Here is an 18263-nt window from a genome sequence, read left to right as displayed (position 1 = left end):
CAGTGCATTTGTTTTATAATCTAAAGCGTTAATTGAACAATTCCAATTATTAACTATTCAATCAATGTTAAAACATAAGCTGTAACCTTTAACATGTTGTACTGCATTTATATTATGTTGTAAGCATTGTTATTATTTATAAACACAAACAAAATTTAATTTTTTCATTTTTTCCTTGGGGTACTGCAGTGTCGCAGTGCTTATGTACGGGCCACCACAGGCTCAACCTTCAAACAAGTGTTTCACTTTTAACGAAGTTCTTTCACGAGCCATAAGATGCCCAAATAATAAAGGACTATCTTAATTAGACAAAATGTAGGTTTCAGAAGAGTTCAGAAAAGCATAACTATGATATCAAAAGTAGAGACAAATGATAATTATGTACTATATAACACATAATGGAACGGTCTTGAATTTATTCATCTTATTTGCTAAATTCATGAAAAAGTTCTTAAAAATGAATATTAATAAATATCCCAAATTACATTTCCTCATGCAATTATGAAGATGTAATAAACAGCACAAAAATGATAACCTATTTTATTTTTCTATTTACACAGATTTATTTATACATTTACAGGACAAAAGTCATAAAATATACAATAAATTTAATAATTTACAAATAAAATATTATTATATGTCTTTTATTCCCACTTTAAACTGTGGGAATATGAGATCACTTTTTCTTATAAATTCTGCTGTCGGTGTTTCTCCCTCTTCAGCAACTCGATACAAATTATTTGGCATGATCTGATAAGTAACTGGCATCAAAGGCTCTTCAACTGCTTTGCCTTCAGCTATTAATTTTTGTTTAATAATTTGTGACAAGAGAGGAGGAAGCGGTTTGTGCCGTGGTAAAATTTTGAAGACTGGTTCTTTAACTGCATACTGCCTATAGTGCTCTTCCTCCTCTTTAGGAACTAGCATATAATCAGGTTTGTGAGCACCTGAGATTTTTGAAAGACCTGGAAACCTAATCCCTGAAAATTAAACATAATTAAAACCCAGGTCTGTTTATCAAGCAACATAATGCACAAAATAGATATAACAAAGATCCTAATTTAAGTCTTGTATATCTAGAAAATATCTAAGATACAGTGCCACAAGAAGATTTTCAAAACATTACAATATCACAACAGAGTAACAGTGACACTACTATCTCAGAATAGAATAAAATTGAAATCGTCTGTATGGTGTCAATCTTCTAAATTTAAGTTATTCATTATTCTGCACAAAAACAGAAAGTGCTCAAAAATCATTCTTTACCATCAGAGTTGACAAAAACAGGAAATTTTAGGGCTTAATTTGATCTATAATTTAATGCATACTGATATTTTCCATGGAAACTGAAGATTTAAAACAGAAAAGCTACTTAAAAATTTATTCTTAGCACTTCATGATTTTACTGCATACTTTGCCAGTATTTACTTCCAAACAGTTGAGAAATCATGGGAATACAACAATGATCTGAATTTAAGTTTTGTATATCTAGAAAATATCTAAGATACACTGCTATGAGAAAAGATTTTCAAAAAACATAATTATGTAGTTTAAATGGGACATAATAGATCTATATATAAGCTATACTTAAATTTTAAGTGAGCAGTTAGAATTGAAAGAGGTATAGGTAGAAGGGCGTTTGATGAAAAATCAAGTGTAACACAAGGGTGAACACTAACCCTAATTATTCATCATTAATCTGGAGTACATTATGAAGGAAGTGGCATTATCAAAAGATTCAACTCAACTCTTCATGAAGATTATACATCTAAACAAATCCAATGTCAGTATTCAGGCCTCTAACTATTACTCTTAAATCTGACATGAAAATGTGTCAATGCACCAAAACCCTGAAAACAAGCAGGAACATGAAAAACCTCAACTGAATTTTCAATCGAGAACATATACTGCAAATAAAATATTTCAACTATTTAGGCACAATACAATTCAATTTTCATTATAGCAAACATCATTATAATATATTATCCCACTATAACAAATAAGTCCTGACAAAAACCTTATATCCATGACACTGTGCTACAGAAAATTTACTATAGTGAATTATCCATTGCAGCCCACAATTTCTGTGGTCCCTAAATAGTTGCTTACAGCATGAGCCAACTGCAGATAGCAGACTAAATGTTATGCAGATTATTCTCTTTAAAATAGAGAAAGGATTTTTTCAAAAGATACTAATAGATGATAATAAAAGATAGTAATAGTCATCAACTTATGTCTCAATTATATCTCCTCTTCTACTATTCACAAGGCTCTGCAACTTGCATTCCTTCAATCTCTCTCTCCCCTCATATACGACATTCCATAGACCTTATTCAATGCATCCTCATCCCCCTGAAAACCTAGCAATCAAATCTGCACAACATAGTCCATATGTGGCCTGATTAAAACCTTATACAAGGTAATCATCATCTCTTTTGCATTGATCATTGTGATGCTCATCATTCTGGATCTCTAATCTCTTACACCTCCTTCAAAATTTTGCTATTAATTGTATACTTTGCATCTGAACCTTGCCTACCAAATTTCAGGACCCTGCTGTTTGCAACATTAAACTGATAACCACACTCACACAGTCTGTTAAGATTCTCAACCACTCATAGTACTTCACAACTGCAGACCATTGCCAAAAGAAATTCATTTGAAGTTCATAAAAGTTTATGGGCACTCTTCTCTTTCATTGTCGATAATTAAGAAATGGGCTGCTGAGTTTAAACATGGCCGTACCAGCCTTGAAGGTGATCCACGTGAAGGACGTCCAAAAAGTGTAACAACACCAGAAATCATTGATCAAGTGCACGATATGGTATTGGATGACTGGCGAGTCAAAGTTTGTGAAATTGCTGAGACTAGGCATTTCAAAAGAATGTGTAGGATATATTTTTCATGAAGAATTGCAAATGAAAAAGTTTACACAACATAGCACGCTTGCTCATAGCAGATCAAAAATGCACTCGCATGAAAATCTCTGAACAGTGCTTGGAGCATTTTAACAAGAATAAAACTGATTTTGTGCATCAATTTATTACTATGGATAAGACTTGAATTCACCATTACACCAGAATGCAAAGAGCAGTCAAAACAGTAGACAGAAGCTGGTTGTTCAGCACCAAAGAAGACAAAGTTGGTTCCATCAGCAGGAAAGGTCATGGCATCGGATGGTAAAGGCATTTTATTTATTAATTATCTTGAAAAGGGTAAAACAATAACCTGGGAATATTATTCCGATCATTTAACCAGACTAGATGAAAAAATTCGATTCGTGAGAAAAGACCCAGTTTGCAGAAGGAAAAAAATCATCTTTCATCAGGACAATGCACCTGCCCACGAAGATGTTTTGGCAATGGGAAAATTAAGGGATCTGCACTATGAATTGTTGGAACATCTTCTGTATTCCCCAGATTTGGCACTCTCTGACTTCTACCTCTTCCAAAAACTAAAATTCTTCCTCGCTGGTCAGTGTTTTTCTTCGAATCAAGTGATTGCAGCTGTAGAGAGGTATTTTGCAGATCTTACTGAGAACCACTACATGAATGGGATAATGGTGCTGAAGCATCACTGGAATAAATGTATTATTCTTAAGGGAGATTATGTTGAAAAATAAAAATAATTTTGAAATTATGAATTCGTTTTTTCATTGTTAGGCTGAGAACTTTTCAAACCACTCATAAGCAGTACAAGGCACAAGCAAGAAGAGTAAAGAAAGCAAAATCATCATCATCATCATCAAATTCCTGCCATGTACCCTCAAGGGGTGTACAGGATATGACAGTACTACATGAAAAAATTACATCATTACTAACTTCCTATCTACAATTTTCCTCCAAATCAGTCTGTTACTTGTCAAGACTCCAACATTATCAGATCTTATATTTCTATCGTCTAAGGCACTTTGTACCGTATCAATCCACCTATATCTTGGTCTTCCTCTGGGTCGTTTTCCTGCCAACCTGGCAGAGAACACTTGTTTTGCTAATCTTTCCTCTCCCATTCTATTTAAGTGACCATACCATCTGAGATTAGCTCTGCTAACGCATTCCTGGATGCTGACAATGTCAAGTTCTTTCCTAATATCCTCATTTTTAATATGATATTGCCATTGATGCCATCTGTTCATGCCTCTAATCTTTCTCAGGACTCTCATATCTGCGGTCTCTAGTCTTTGGTCAAGTGTTTTACTTCTGACCCAGCGCTCAGATCCATAAGTTAAAATTGGTTTGAACACAGTCTTGTATACAGCTAATTTAGTGTTCCGACTAATTTCTTTCTTATTCCATATGAATTTATTCAATTGACTTCCCACGATACCAGCTTTGTTGATTCTGTTGTCTATTTCTATATTTAGTTTACCATCTTCAGTAAAAATTGTGCCTAAGTAGCTGAAATGTTTTACTTGTTCCACAGGTTCTCCATTCACAACACAGTTGACATTTTCAATGATTCTGCCTATTTTCATTGTCTTTGTCTTTTTATTGCTGACCTTCATACCATATCTATTACAACAGCTATTCAATTTAGTCAGAGAATCTTGCAGACTTGTAGCGGATTTATTTAGAAGTATAACATCATCCGCATAAAGCAAAGAGCTGACATTAACATCTCCAATTTTGATATCAGGTTTAATACCACATTCCTTCATAATGTGATCCATATAGATAATGAATAACAGAGGGGATAATGTACATCCTTGTCTCACACCAGATTTAACATTAAACCATCTTCCTGTACTTCCTTCAATTCTAACTGCTGACTCACAACTCAAATAAAGACTAAGTATTGCTTGATATAATGCCCCATTGACACCATATAACTGCAGCGTATTGAATAGCTTCTCTCTTGGCACCTTGTCATATGCCTTTTCCAAATCGACAAAACTTAAATACAGATCTTGTTATATTCCCATGCTTTCTCGACTATTTGTCGTAAAGTGAAGATCTGATCCTGACAGCCACTATTTGGCCTGAATCCAGCTTGTTCTTCACCAAGCTTTTCTTCCACAAGTCTTCTCAACCGTTTCTCAAGTATACTTGCATAGATCTTGCCAGGAACACTCAGTAGGGAAATACCTCTGTAATTCTCACATGCAGTTTTATTTCCCTTTTTATATATGGGTACTATGAGAGCTCTACTCCAATCATCGGGAATTCGTCCCTCTGTCCAGGCTTTCTGAACTATGCAGTGCAGCCACTGTAAGACTCTTATACCACCATACTTCAGCATTTCTGGTCGAATATCATCTACTCCCGCTGCCTTTCCACATTTCAAGCCTTTGATGGCTTTTTCTACTTCAAGTATGGATATGTATTCCTGACTGCATGCCTGGTCAGTGTTTTTTTATCACTGTGCTGTCATCACTGCCTGTTTCATTTAGCAGTTTTTCAAAGTAATTACTCCATACTTCAAGGATATCTTTTTCTCCTGTTTTCATTTCACCTTTATCATCTCTAATTCCTTTTATAGCACTCTTTCCTCCATTCCTAAGCTTCTTCAACAACCTCCAGAATATTTTGTCACCTTCTTGATATTTATTTTCTATATTCTTGCCAAAGTCCTCCCATGACTTTTGTTTAGCTAGTTTTACACACTGTTTAGCTTTCTTACATTTGTCTCTGTATTCTGTAAGAGTAAAAGCTGACTTATTTGCCAGGAACTTTTGATATGCTTTCTTCTTTTCCTTCACTGCCTCTTTAACTTCCTGTGTCCACCAGGGAGTTCTGATTGTTTTATCTTTACACACAACCTCACCACATGCCTCTCTGGCAGAATCAATGTTTCCTTCAGAGTTTGCCACTGAATCTCCAAGGTTTGATTCCTGTTCTCAAACTCTTTCATTTTCTTTTCAATAATATTTCTGTATTTTAGTCTACAGTTTACATCTGAGAGCTGCTCAACTTTTATTCGCTTTAAAACTTCTTTACATGTTATTCTTTTCAATATGAAATTCAATTTTATCCTGCTCAAGACTAAATAGTGATCACTTCCAATTTCAAATCCTCTGTAACACTCTGGTGTCCTACACCAGGGAGAAAACATCACTATCAACAATAACATAGTCAATGAGACTTTTCTTATTCCTAGCCTCTTCTCTCCATGTGAATTTGTGCACATTTTTATGTTGGAACATGGTGTTAGTAATAACCAGTCCATGTCCTGAGCAGAAATCCAACAGATATTTGCCATTATTATTAGATTTGCTCTTTTCTCCAAATTTTCCCAAAATATTTTTGTATGTCTCACAATCATTTCCTACTCTACTATTTAGATCCCCAACAAGGACCAACTTTTCCTTTTTCATTGTGTCAGTTGCTTTTTCTAAAGCCTCAAAAAATTCCTCCACTTCTACCTTAGTAGAACCTTCTGTGGGACCATAGGCACAAATAAGTCTCATTGTCCAGTTCCCCATTCTCATATTTGCCCACATTACTCTACTTGAGACTGACTGCCATTCAAGAAGATTAGCCTCGTATTTTGTGTTGAATACTATGGCTACTCCTTCTTTTCCTTGATTGTTATTGCCTGAATATAACATTTTGTATTTATTGCTCAGAAAGATCTCACCAGTTTTGGTCTTTTTTGTTTCAGTCACCCCTATTATGTCGATCTGGTACTTATCTAATTCCTCAGCTAGCTCCTTTTCTTTGCCATTCAGGCTTCTTACGTTGATAGTACCGATCTTTAACTCTGGTGATGTTGAGTTGGGGTTTGTTTTCAGATTTGTTCCAGTAGCTGACTTTTCGCTGTTCGCCCTGGTTTCCTGGCGAAAACAACGTGGGCCTTGTTTAACCGGGTGACGCTCCAGCCGGCATGAATTTTTGTCATGTTGTACCATCATTTTTTATTTTGGTTTAACCAATAAGAATACAATTTGGTCGGCTAAATCCCAAATTGCCAGCCCATCCTCGTTCGTTCAGTATCAAAGTAGATACCCAACAGGGTGCACCACGAGAAGGTGAGGATTGGACATTAGGTCAGAAGCCCTGGTCGGTTCTCCGCATTCCTTTAAAGGCTATGTGGAGGTCTCCTCTCAGTTATACAGCTTTGACCCTTAAGCACCCCTTAAGCAAAATCATATGAGAACAAATTAGTTGAGGTTGTTAAAGTAAATACCAAAGAGATTTTGCCATGTGGCAAGTAAAAGGACTGTGGAAAGTTAACCACATCAAGAATTTGATGATGATATAAAACTGAGTATCACAACAGTCAGCTAGGACTTGCACAATAATTTAAATAAGTTAGCAGTATGGGCTAAGGATAATGGATGCCAGTTTGACATAGAAAAGTGTTAAGTTATGCATTTTAGAATGCAGAGATTATAGGTTGTATATTACATTGATGCAAATGTGCTACATTAATGCGATGCAAGTTTTTCAGTGCTGATGGATAGGGTGTTGAATTTTAAGGGTATACTGTGGAAAAGATGATAACACAGAAGAATTAGGAAAGAGAATACTACTCAGAGTTACACAGGGAAATGTTGAGGTCCAAAATGGATTAATTTATGAAATGAAGAAAATCATCAACTACAGAGGAGGAGACAGATATACTGAGGGATGATGTCATACTGTAAAGCATTTGAAGAACCATAAAAGTTCTGGAAATGATGATCACTGGTGAGATGCTGAAATACAGTGGCAGGGTGATGTCAGATGAACTACACCAGTTATGTAACATTGCATTCAATAAATGGAAAGCACCAAAAGAATGCAGGAATATCATTTCTAATACCCATTTGCAAAAATAAAATTTCAGGTGCCTGATAGCTTTTCTACCTGGTGTTGATATGAATTCCTGATTGCATCTCTTGAATATTTTCCCATTGTTCTGTCACTCCTTGATTCATTTAAGAATTTTTCAAATTAATTATTCAAACATGCAGAATATCTTTATCTTCAGTAAATATGAACTTTATCATCTGATCCCTGTTCTACTCTTTCTTCCATTTCCAAGTTTTTTTCAATGGCCTCCAGAATATTTTGCCACCTTCATAATATGTACGTGCTATATTTTTACTGAAGTTGTACTGTGACTTTTGTTTAGCTACTTTTTAGCTACACACAGTTTAGCTTTATTCTTATTTTTTTTATTCTTTTAGGATCTGTTAATTTACTTGATAAGAACTGTTCATATGCTTTTTCTCTAGTTTCTTAAATTCACCACGAAGTTCAGATTTTTCTAACCTTTGCAACAAACTCACCACAACAATTAGTATTTTGTTTAGAGCTTGCCAGTGTAATCCAAAGTTTGACTATAGTTTTGAAACTCTCATTTTTTCTCCAATATTAGTATATTTGAGTCTACAGCTCACTTCTGAAAGATGCTTGACTAATTCTCTTTAACTGTTTTACATATTTTTTGTTTCAACGTAATCTTCACTTTCATCCTGCTCAAAATCAAATGGTGATCACTTCCTGTTTCAAAGCTCCCGTATACTTTTGTATTCTAAACCACGATTTTACTATCAACAATAACATAATAAATAAATGTCGTTTGCAGTGTCTTCTGTTAGTAACAAGTAGTTATACTTGTTACTAACAAGTGGTATGTCCTAAATAGCAATCTAATAATCCAATGACTTGAAAAATTCATCCGTTCATTAGCAGGTTCACTAACCTTTTGTGGGATCCTAGTAACAAATAAGTTTCATTGTTCAATTCCCCATTTTGAAATCTGTCCCTATCACTCTACTTGAAATTGACTGACAATGAAGAAGTTTATGTTCATGTTGAATGCAACAGCTGCTCCTTTTCTCTGATAAGTCTTGCCTGAATATAACATACAGCAGAATCTAACCTATCTTCTTTTTCTCAATACAACCAATAATGTTAACATGGTACTCTAGTTCTTCTGCCAGTTTGTAACTTATTTTCCATTGACACTTTTTTTTTTTTACAGTGCCTATTTTTAAATCCTGCAACAATCAAGACTGGAGTTTGTTTCAGTAATTGCCTTTTCACCATTTTTGCTGAGAAACCAGCAAGAATGGAGAAAAGGCAGGCCTTGTTAAACTTGGCACTGCCCCAATGAGCATGAAATTTCATTATTTTATTATTCTATTTTATGCTGCATTCTATAAATTGTATTGTATCCCATATTTCAAGCCCACTCATTTGTTCTGTATCCAGGCAGATACCTACCAATGCCAAGAATCATGCAAAGGTGAGAACTGGACATGAGGCCAGAAGTCACAGTCAGATCTTCACATTCTTTAAAGGCAATGGGGGTTTTCTACCAGTTATCTGGCTCTGACCTTTATGTGACTTTTTTTATTATGCATTATAAAAACATTTTAATTATAATATATTAAAAAATTTTAAATAATTCTAAGATTAACCTGCTTATTATGCCTTACCTCTAAAAACCTTTTCTACCCAGACAGCACCCCACATAAAATCCTGAAATATTTTATACAAATGAGTTATTGAATATAATAATTTTTTATGTATAAATATGTGAAATACATTTTCATATTTATGGAGTTTAGCTTCTAAATATCTTAAAGTAATTATTTCTGAGAGAACATATATACGTAATAATAGCTGAATAACATAGCAATTATTTAAAATGAAACATTTGGAATAATAATATGTTATTGGTTTCAAGACTAGATGACTGATAGACATCAGAAAGGTTTGCATTAAGCAGACTTTTCTGACAACTGTCCATTAAAATTATCTTGTGAGGCTCCATAGAGGCCTGTCTGTAACCTGTTGAAGTTGATGAAAATATGTTAAATGTCAACTGTTAAGGAAATATTCAGCTGTTTGCAGATGTAAAAAAGCTTATAAAAGATCCTTCGGGGAGTAAGCAGGATGGTGATAGCAGTTCAGTAAACTACATGCAGTGTTGTAATAGAAGTATTCAGAAATGGAAGTTGGGCACTATATCAATACTGTATCAAAGTCAGAGCTGCACTAACAGAGGAGACTTGATTATCAATAGAGTCGAAGTAATGACAAAAACACTAAGAACTGCTTCAGTGTAATGCAAAAGCCAATCAATTAGAAGGAAGTGGTGAGTCCAGTGCATGAAGCAACTTCCAGAATGCACACAGATTTGGAGAGATGAGGAAACTCTGGGAGAAAAATTCTGCTCTCTTACAACAATGAAATATTTGTGATTAAGAAAACAGCCTGTAGAGCATGGCAAACAGGAGGGAAAGAAATATGACTGAAATATAAGCTAAGAAGCTAAGTTAACCTGGCGTTAGTAAGGTGGGGTGTCACAGTTATTTCTTTCTATATCTTTGGGGTCTGTGACACCCCCACCTTACTAACGGTGGGTTAATGAATGAATATGAAGATTTTCCAAAGAACAAAACAAGATAATATCTAGAGAAAATAAATTGGTTGAGTGGTTACTGTATTCACTCTCCAACCAGTATAAGCCCACTGCACTATTTATTTTAAGTTTGAAAGATTCACCTTTGGTCTCTGAATTATTTAACAAAAAAAAAATCAATGTAGTAACCAGTGTAGCATCTTTTTATAGATAAGAGTAACCAAAGAAAGAACAAAGAAATTCTAATATCCTGTGTTTTTGGGAAGAGTTGTGCAGTGATAGAGAAACTCTGTCCTCTTTGTTCCATTTAATAAATGGCATATGTTACTTCTATCTGAACACTAAAAGTTACTCAAGCGCTGTTGTAGTTATTTTGCAATACACATGCTTACAGTCATAAAATATAGAGCATCTCTGAAGCCCTGTTTTGGATCTTATGGAATGGATAAATTTTTCAGTGGAATTTGATCTCGGGCATTAGGCATGGTGTTACAGATCTGCTAGATTTTATTTTATTGTATTTTACATCAATTTTGATAAGTCTTAACTTATAGCAAACTACCTAAAAATTTTACTGCCAATACAGAAAAGGTAGGCAATGATGCCAATTTATGATTGTTTTCATTAATGGTTTTTAATATTTTCTTCATTTAAAGAGTTGTAACCAAAAACAATTAGTATATAGGGTGTTCCATAGAATAAAACCCTGCTTATTACTAAAAGTAAAGTAAGTAATAAATTACTTATTACATACTTTATCCTAAAAGTCAGAGAAAGATAGATGCTAGTTGATATACTAACATTACTTAGCTGTGTTTCTAATTTCTAACAGCTGCATCCATATATAACTTAAATAATGATGACTTGTTTTATAACATTATGTTTCATACTACTTCAATTAAATGTTGAGAAACACTTCTTTGTTTTTCCGAGGTTTCTCTTCTAATGTTATCAAATGGTTTTTCATTATCTATAAAAGGCAGATCTTGTCTGTGCATGATCTGAGCTTTCTAAATTCCGACTGGCCTTCCAGAAGTAAAGTTTCTTATTGTAATATTTCATGATCCTTCTGCAATTATTTTGGCATATATGTTTCATTAAGCAAACTGATGCCTTTGTAATTTGTGCATTTATACTTATCTATTTCACTTCCCCTTATCTTTTTTCCAAGCGAAGTGAAATACAATTTTTTTTGTGAGAAATTAACTTATTTCTCACAAGAAATAAGCTCACTCAACTGTTTTCACTTCAAAAGCACTGAAATTCACTAGACTGTGTTTGTCTCACTGGAAAATGGGAAGGAGATCAGTTCTTAAAATGCTGGTTATGGACAATCTTAAAGTTTGAATAATTTGAAGAATATATGATTTGTCAAACGGGAATGCGAAGTACTGTTGTCAGCAAAACCATGAACAGTGAGGCCAGTAAGAAAAGTATAGGAAGATGATGATGGATAAAGGCAAAGAATCCTAGAACATCCAAGCATTGGAAAGGAAATATGAAGACTGGCAGGAAACCATTTCATAAGAAAACCAGAATGACCTGAAAGAAAACTAGACTGATATGTAAACGGTGGATGGCAGGCCAATGCGCAAAAGCAAATCAAATACCATGAAAATACCATGAGTGCAATTTTTTAAAAAACATTTTTTGATAGTTCGTGTATAAAGAAAAAGAATAGCTAAGAAATTTGCTATATAGTGATAAGAAGCCATTTTGATAATCATTAATTGCTAAGCCTCCAGGTAGTGAAGAAACTGGCTGTTGAGGACCTTTTTCATTGCTTGCAAGTACAGTCATCCCTCGACTTAGTTGCATCCTTTCAAAGATATGTCTGATCTCATAAGAGAATAAATAACATTTTCGGTTATATATAGAGGACCTGAACCAAAAGGGCATACCCCTTAGCACTGTGGCTATAAGTGCTAAGGCACCAAGTCTCTTCAACATGTTGAAGGAGAAAGCAGAACCTGATTATGACTACGAAATCAACACTTCTTCCAGTTGGTTTATGAGATTAAAGCAGAGTTTTGTGCTACATAATGCGAAAACGTAGGGGAATCTGTAAGTGCTAAGAAGGATGCCAAGGAGTTTGTGGAAAAATTGGATAAAATAATTACAGAGGAAAATTATTTGCCGCGGCAATTATTTAATATGAATGAGACGTCCTTGTTTCGGAAAAAAATGCCCAAGCGGACATTCATCAACAAAAAGCTGAAATCTATACCTAGTTTCAAAGTGCTTAATGCCCGTATTACGATTCTGTTACAGGTAATGTGACTGGATACTCACTGTGCCATATCACTGAAACCATTTGTGATATGGCACAGTGAGAATCCACGAATCTTCAAAAACGTTAGGAAGCATACTCCCAGTTTATTATTGGATCAATAAGAAGTCGTGGAGGACTCAAAAATTGTTTGAGGATGCCATAATCAACTGTTATGCGAGTGAAATAAAAAGTTATTGTGTGAAAGAAAATGCAGAATTTAAAATTTTATGAAATTCTAGATAATGCTCCAGGTCATCTGTCTTGTAACTTATAGCGGTGATCTTCACCAAGTTCCTCCCTCCAAACACTACTTCATTGATTGAACCGATGGATCAAGGAGTTCTTGCTGTGTTTAAGGCTTATTTTATTATCTATGGACAACTTTTTCACAAGCAATTTCTGCCACTGAAGGAAAAAAATGCAATTCTGGAAAACATTCAATATTAATCATGCTATTAAAAATATTGCCGTGGCTTGGGACAAAGTGACCTCTCAATGTATGCATGGCATATGGAAAAATACATTAAAAAGGTTTGTGCATGATTTTGAAAGTTTGTAATAGGGGCCTAGCAAACAATTTGAATCTCGAAGTGAATGATGATGACATAATTCAACTCATAGAAAGTTCCCCTGAAGAGTTGACTAACGAAGAATTGGTCGAACTGGAGGAACAACTGTTGCAGAATAGGAAAAACAAGAGAAGGAAGAGGGAAAAGAGAAACAAGGAGAGGTAGTTAAACAATTCACAGTGAAGGGTCTTGCAGAAATTTTCTCTGCAGTTAGCGATGTTCTCAAAATGGTTGAAGACATAGACCATATTGAATAATACGCATTAGTAGAAACAAAAGTACATGACGCGTTTGCTTGCTATGAACAAATTTATGATGAAAAGAGGAGGAGAAACAAGCAAAGCACAAAACGTTATTTAACGGTTGGAATAGTGGCAGTAACACACTGTACAGTTTTATAATAAGGTTTAAAAATTAAAATGACAGTATACTTATTACGGTTAAGTCCCTATCCCTCTAACTCTGTTGATTTAATATAACGACTTACATCTTGCTGGAGGAATGGAACCCGGATGTAAGTTGAGGGATGACTTTATTTATATTAATCATTTTCTTCTTTTTAGGATGATCTGAATATAAGTTTGCTTCTATGATGAGATAAATGCCAAACGAGTATGACAGCTTGCATAAATGGTGCACGACAGGAGTTGATATTTTGTCTACAAATTCTACGGACAACTAGATTCACTTCCATTCTTTCAGAAGAACATTAGTAAGGTTAGTCATTGATGTTGGGTTATTTGGCATTTCAATTCATCCCACAGGTGTTGAAAGGGATTCAGATCAGGCCTCTACAGGCCAGTCAACTTCAACACTCCCATCTTATCCAACCATTCCTCCACATACCTCACTCTGTAGACAGAGGCATTGTCATGTTAAAATGGAAATGGCTTTCACTGAACAGTTGACATAAAACTGGAAGCACATAATTATCTAGAATATCACTGTATGCTGCAGCATTAAGATTCTCTGTCACTAATTGTGGAACAACACATTTGGACAGGGAGCATTCTACTGGCATCTGCCAAACCCAGGCATCTGTTGATCTGCCAAATCGTGAAGCATGACTCATCACTCCAGAGAATGCATCGACACTGCTCCAGAGACCAATTGTGGTGAGCTTCTCACTACTCTGCCAGATGCTTGACATGACTGTTACTGATGTTAGGTTTGAATGCAGCTCTGAAAGCAATGGGAACTCATATTCTTCAGTTACCAAAGAACAGTGCTGGCATTGCTTGAAGAGGCACTTCACAACTCAGTAGTGTGTTTCAACCAAGAACAGACAGTTTTTTTTTTTTTTCTGCATGTGCTTCAGCACTTTGTGGTTTTATGTGGCTCACCCGGTCTTGACTGTGCTGTAGTTGCTTCTAGGTGGTTTCACTTCACAATAACATTACCTATGAGAAATTTCTACAGCAAATCAGAAATTTCTCAAGCTGAATTGGTGCAAAGATGTCTTCTTATAAGGTCCATTTTACTGTTAATATTTATCTATGCAAGGACCATGTGCTTCCTTTTATAACTAGCCACATCCACTATTACGGTCTTGATATTTTTGATCAGATAGAATACTTCAATTTTCTGCATAACTGGCTACTATTATTCCTCTTCTTTCCTTCTTTCAATTTTTTTCCTTCTCTTTCATTCTATCCACTTCAAACATATTTCATCACTCTATCTTACAAAAGATAACAACCTTCAGCTGTTTAAGACCACAGCAACATATTCCTTCTTTCCCTCTTGCACATGCATAGCATTGATGAATGGGTAGTGTGCACTCCATCCAGATTAAAAAAAAATAAAAAATACATATGCACACACAAATTATTTAATCAACTGAATCTCCAATCATATCAGCTTTACTTACACCAATGTTTTTCAAATTGCAGGTTATGGTTATGAGCTGTCAGTGAGTTGTGAGATCAGCTTACTGGGTTGGAACCAGAATGTTTTTAGTTTTGTTTTTAAGAAACAGAACAAAAAATATCAGATTATGACACAGATTCCATAGTTTGAACAAGTTCATGCCAGGCTTGACAGTACATTATGACCCTCCTGCATCAATAGATTCAAGTTTTACACACACACAGCTGGCTAAAAAAGCAGCTAGAAACAAGTTACCAAAGGTACTCAGAATTCTGCTATAAAAACACTTGAGAAAAAAGAAGTCTCAACTTGTGGGAAGAAGAATGCAAAACATCAAAAAAACAGATCAATAACAATAGAGTTATTGCCAAGTATCAGAAGCAGACTCTGGCTAAAAAAACACTCCATTTCTCCAGGTTTAACCATGCTACTAACGGGATATGACGGGTGCCTCCATAGCTCAGTCAGTATAGACGAAGTCTCTTGGTTGGAAAGACCTGGGTTCGATTTTCCTGTCAGCGACGGGAACCTTTATCTGGTCTATTCTGACTAAAGGTGAATTAACTGGTCTCATACGGAGGTAGAGGGTTTTTTTTCTCCTGGTAACTCAGGTTTTTCATCCCTCAAAACAGGCAAACTGGTCCTGGGAACATACACATGGCTACAGTCAGAAAATATACTATGGCAGGGAAGGCAACGAGAAACCACCTTGCTCATAATCATTTCCCTAGTATGGTATCACATAGCTACTCCCAGCAGCTGTATGGCTGAGGGAATAGAACGGGACATGGAAAACTAAGACACTACTTACAGAGATTCCATATCCTGGAATCACCATCATGCATTTGTAGTCCACACCTTCAACAGACTGCTGACCATATACCTTACAACTGTCAGCTACTGAACTCCATCCAGATGCTCCAATACAACATGTCATCACTTCTGGAGACAAGTGGCCAGTGTCAAAAAGGAGACTTATCCAAAAGCATCACACAGAATTAATTAAATTTGCCAAGTAGATCAACTTCCAGTTGTAATGAAACATAAATATATAGTGTTAATATATGTATATACAAAAATATAAATATAAACACAGATATAAAAGTTGGAATATGTATATATAGATATAAAAATATAAATATACATGTTAATCGGTACTTGTAAGCTACAGGTGATATATGCATTGTATGCAACTGAGCATTTAGGAATAAATTACCTCCTGGAAGGAAACTGCAAAACAGCATGCTAGTTTGAATGTTTGTTAGATATTTTATTCGTAAAATTAGTATTCGTGTCTTAGTGACAGAAATTATCAAATTCTGTACAATTATAGCCCATCATATTAAATAAAATGGAGGGTGGTGATGAAAAAATGTATAAACAACTTGGATTAGTGAACAATGGAAAGGTAATTATTATGGGTGATTTTAATTATGGCCGTATAGATTGGAATGAAGAGATAGCATCTGGGAATAAGGAAAATTAATTACTCAAGTTCTTGAGAGATAACTAGTATGTAAAGGGGGAAAAATGAACTCTGACGAATATTTTATAACATACTCTTCATTAATAGTAACAAATCTGAGATATGCAAATTCTTTTCTAAATAATAACTATTCAATGTGCCAAAATAATACTCAGAGCTGTAACAATGTGTTTTAAGTACCGATTTTCAGTTTTCCCATAGTCTTTATTGCTTGTTACCTCCATGGAATCCCACTGAGCACTGCTCGAAGCCATTTCATCTATTAACTTTTGACTGCTGACATCTATTCACGTACAGTCTAGCATTACTGAGAACAAATTCTGATTGCAAATCTGTAACTGACATAATACAGCAATTATGCTAAACATATGCATCTGCTTGGTCTAAACACTTGCACACGAATCTCTTTTGGCTGCAGCAGTTAAAAGTATAAAAACTGAACTCTTCCATGTCTAACAATAAACACATCTTATTAAAAAGTTAATGTAACAATAATAACTATAAGTTCTCTCTCTCGACTGCTGAAGCTTAGCAAGAAGCAGATGCCTTCAATAGTTCAGCCAAATATATTCTTGTATTCTGAACTTAAGTGGTTAGTATTTTTTTTTCAAGTAAATTTTAGCAAATGTTCTGCAATGTTTTTCATGCACCCTAAATACTATGCATTACAGTTTTCAATTAGATGTAGTAGTTTCAATTAATAGATGACAAGTCTGATTTCGGGTAGAGAACTACCACTATTGTACGAGAAGAGCAGTTTCTCATTTCTCAAGTAAAAGTTCATTTCATCTTTAACCAAAGGACACGCATAACTGTACTCGCACTAAATACATATATCCTCAACCTAGTTTTTAATCATTACGATATTCGCTGCATTTTAGGTTATTTTGCAATACTGGTAACGAAAAATGCTAGCAGTAAGTCCTTGGACTCCAGCTGATCTAATATTATCAAGGAAGATAGAGAAATATAACGTTTACCAAAAATTCCATATCTATTATATGAATTACCTTATCCATTAATGGTTCAGCTTTATGAATAATATAGAAAGTGGGTTCAGGATACCGCATGAATGTATTTCGAACAACAATTCTGCCCTCTCCAAAGTTCTTTAAATTACATAGTATCTCAAATAAAAATTTTCCTTTGAAAAATGTTTTTTTACCTATGTAATGTGTAACAGGCATTTTTAAAATATTAAAATAAGCCAAAAGCTTTTAACTCAAGACCACAGAAGCACAACATAAACTACCATCAAAAAAATCGTAACATAGTTCGAAGCCAAAGTAAAAGCGCTACCTGCAGCCAAATAAATGTGATATCTATGTGATTTTTAATTTTTAAAAATGTCAACCATAATCCTACTCGAAGTTCAATAATTAAAGGAAATAAAATTAAATTGTTACTTGCTCTTATTTTAATTATTTAACTGCGGGCAGGAAGATTTTTGGCACCTTCCAGATACGCGTGCATTTGAAAGTGGTTAACTATTTATTATTATTATTTTTTTTTTTTTTATCATCCCATGGTATTATTACACCAGATCGTAGAGGTCAAGTTCATGTATTTTATACAGCACCTTTTCTGGGTTGTTATAGAGTTCACATTTGGAAATATTCATACAGTTTAGCAAATGCATTGGTGATGCTTCCTCGATGTTACATATTTTGCAGTTGGGGAAGACTTTTATGCCATTGCTAAACTTGATTGGTCTTGTGTAACCGGTCTTGAGGCAAGAGATCATGGTAGTGGCACTGCGATTAAACTTGGA

General features: G+C 34.8%; 1 protein-coding gene across 1 annotated transcript; it reads right to left on the bottom strand.

Moving 5' to 3' along the window:
• Positions 1–524: 524 nt before the first annotated feature.
• On the bottom strand, positions 525–17750 carry mRpS34 (mitochondrial ribosomal protein S34). The gene is made up of 3 exons (XM_090397852.1): positions 17503–17750; positions 9368–9410; positions 525–980 (listed from the first exon to the last, which is right to left on the bottom strand). Exons 1-3 carry the CDS (start codon positions 17677–17679, stop codon positions 634–636), a joined length of 567 nt encoding a protein of 188 aa, XP_090253978.1. The 5' UTR covers positions 17680–17750; the 3' UTR covers positions 525–633.
• Positions 17751–18263: the final 513 nt, after the last annotated feature.

The sequence above is a fragment of the Typopeltis vanoorti genome, chromosome 9 (assembly GCF_054136105.1).
Source record: "Typopeltis vanoorti isolate ZY-2024b chromosome 9, IOZ_Tvanoo_1.0, whole genome shotgun sequence".
Taxonomy (NCBI): Eukaryota; Metazoa; Arthropoda; class Arachnida; order Uropygi; family Thelyphonidae; genus Typopeltis; species Typopeltis vanoorti.
Note: the sequence above shows the minus strand (reverse complement) of the source record. Positions and strands in the feature narration are given on the sequence as shown.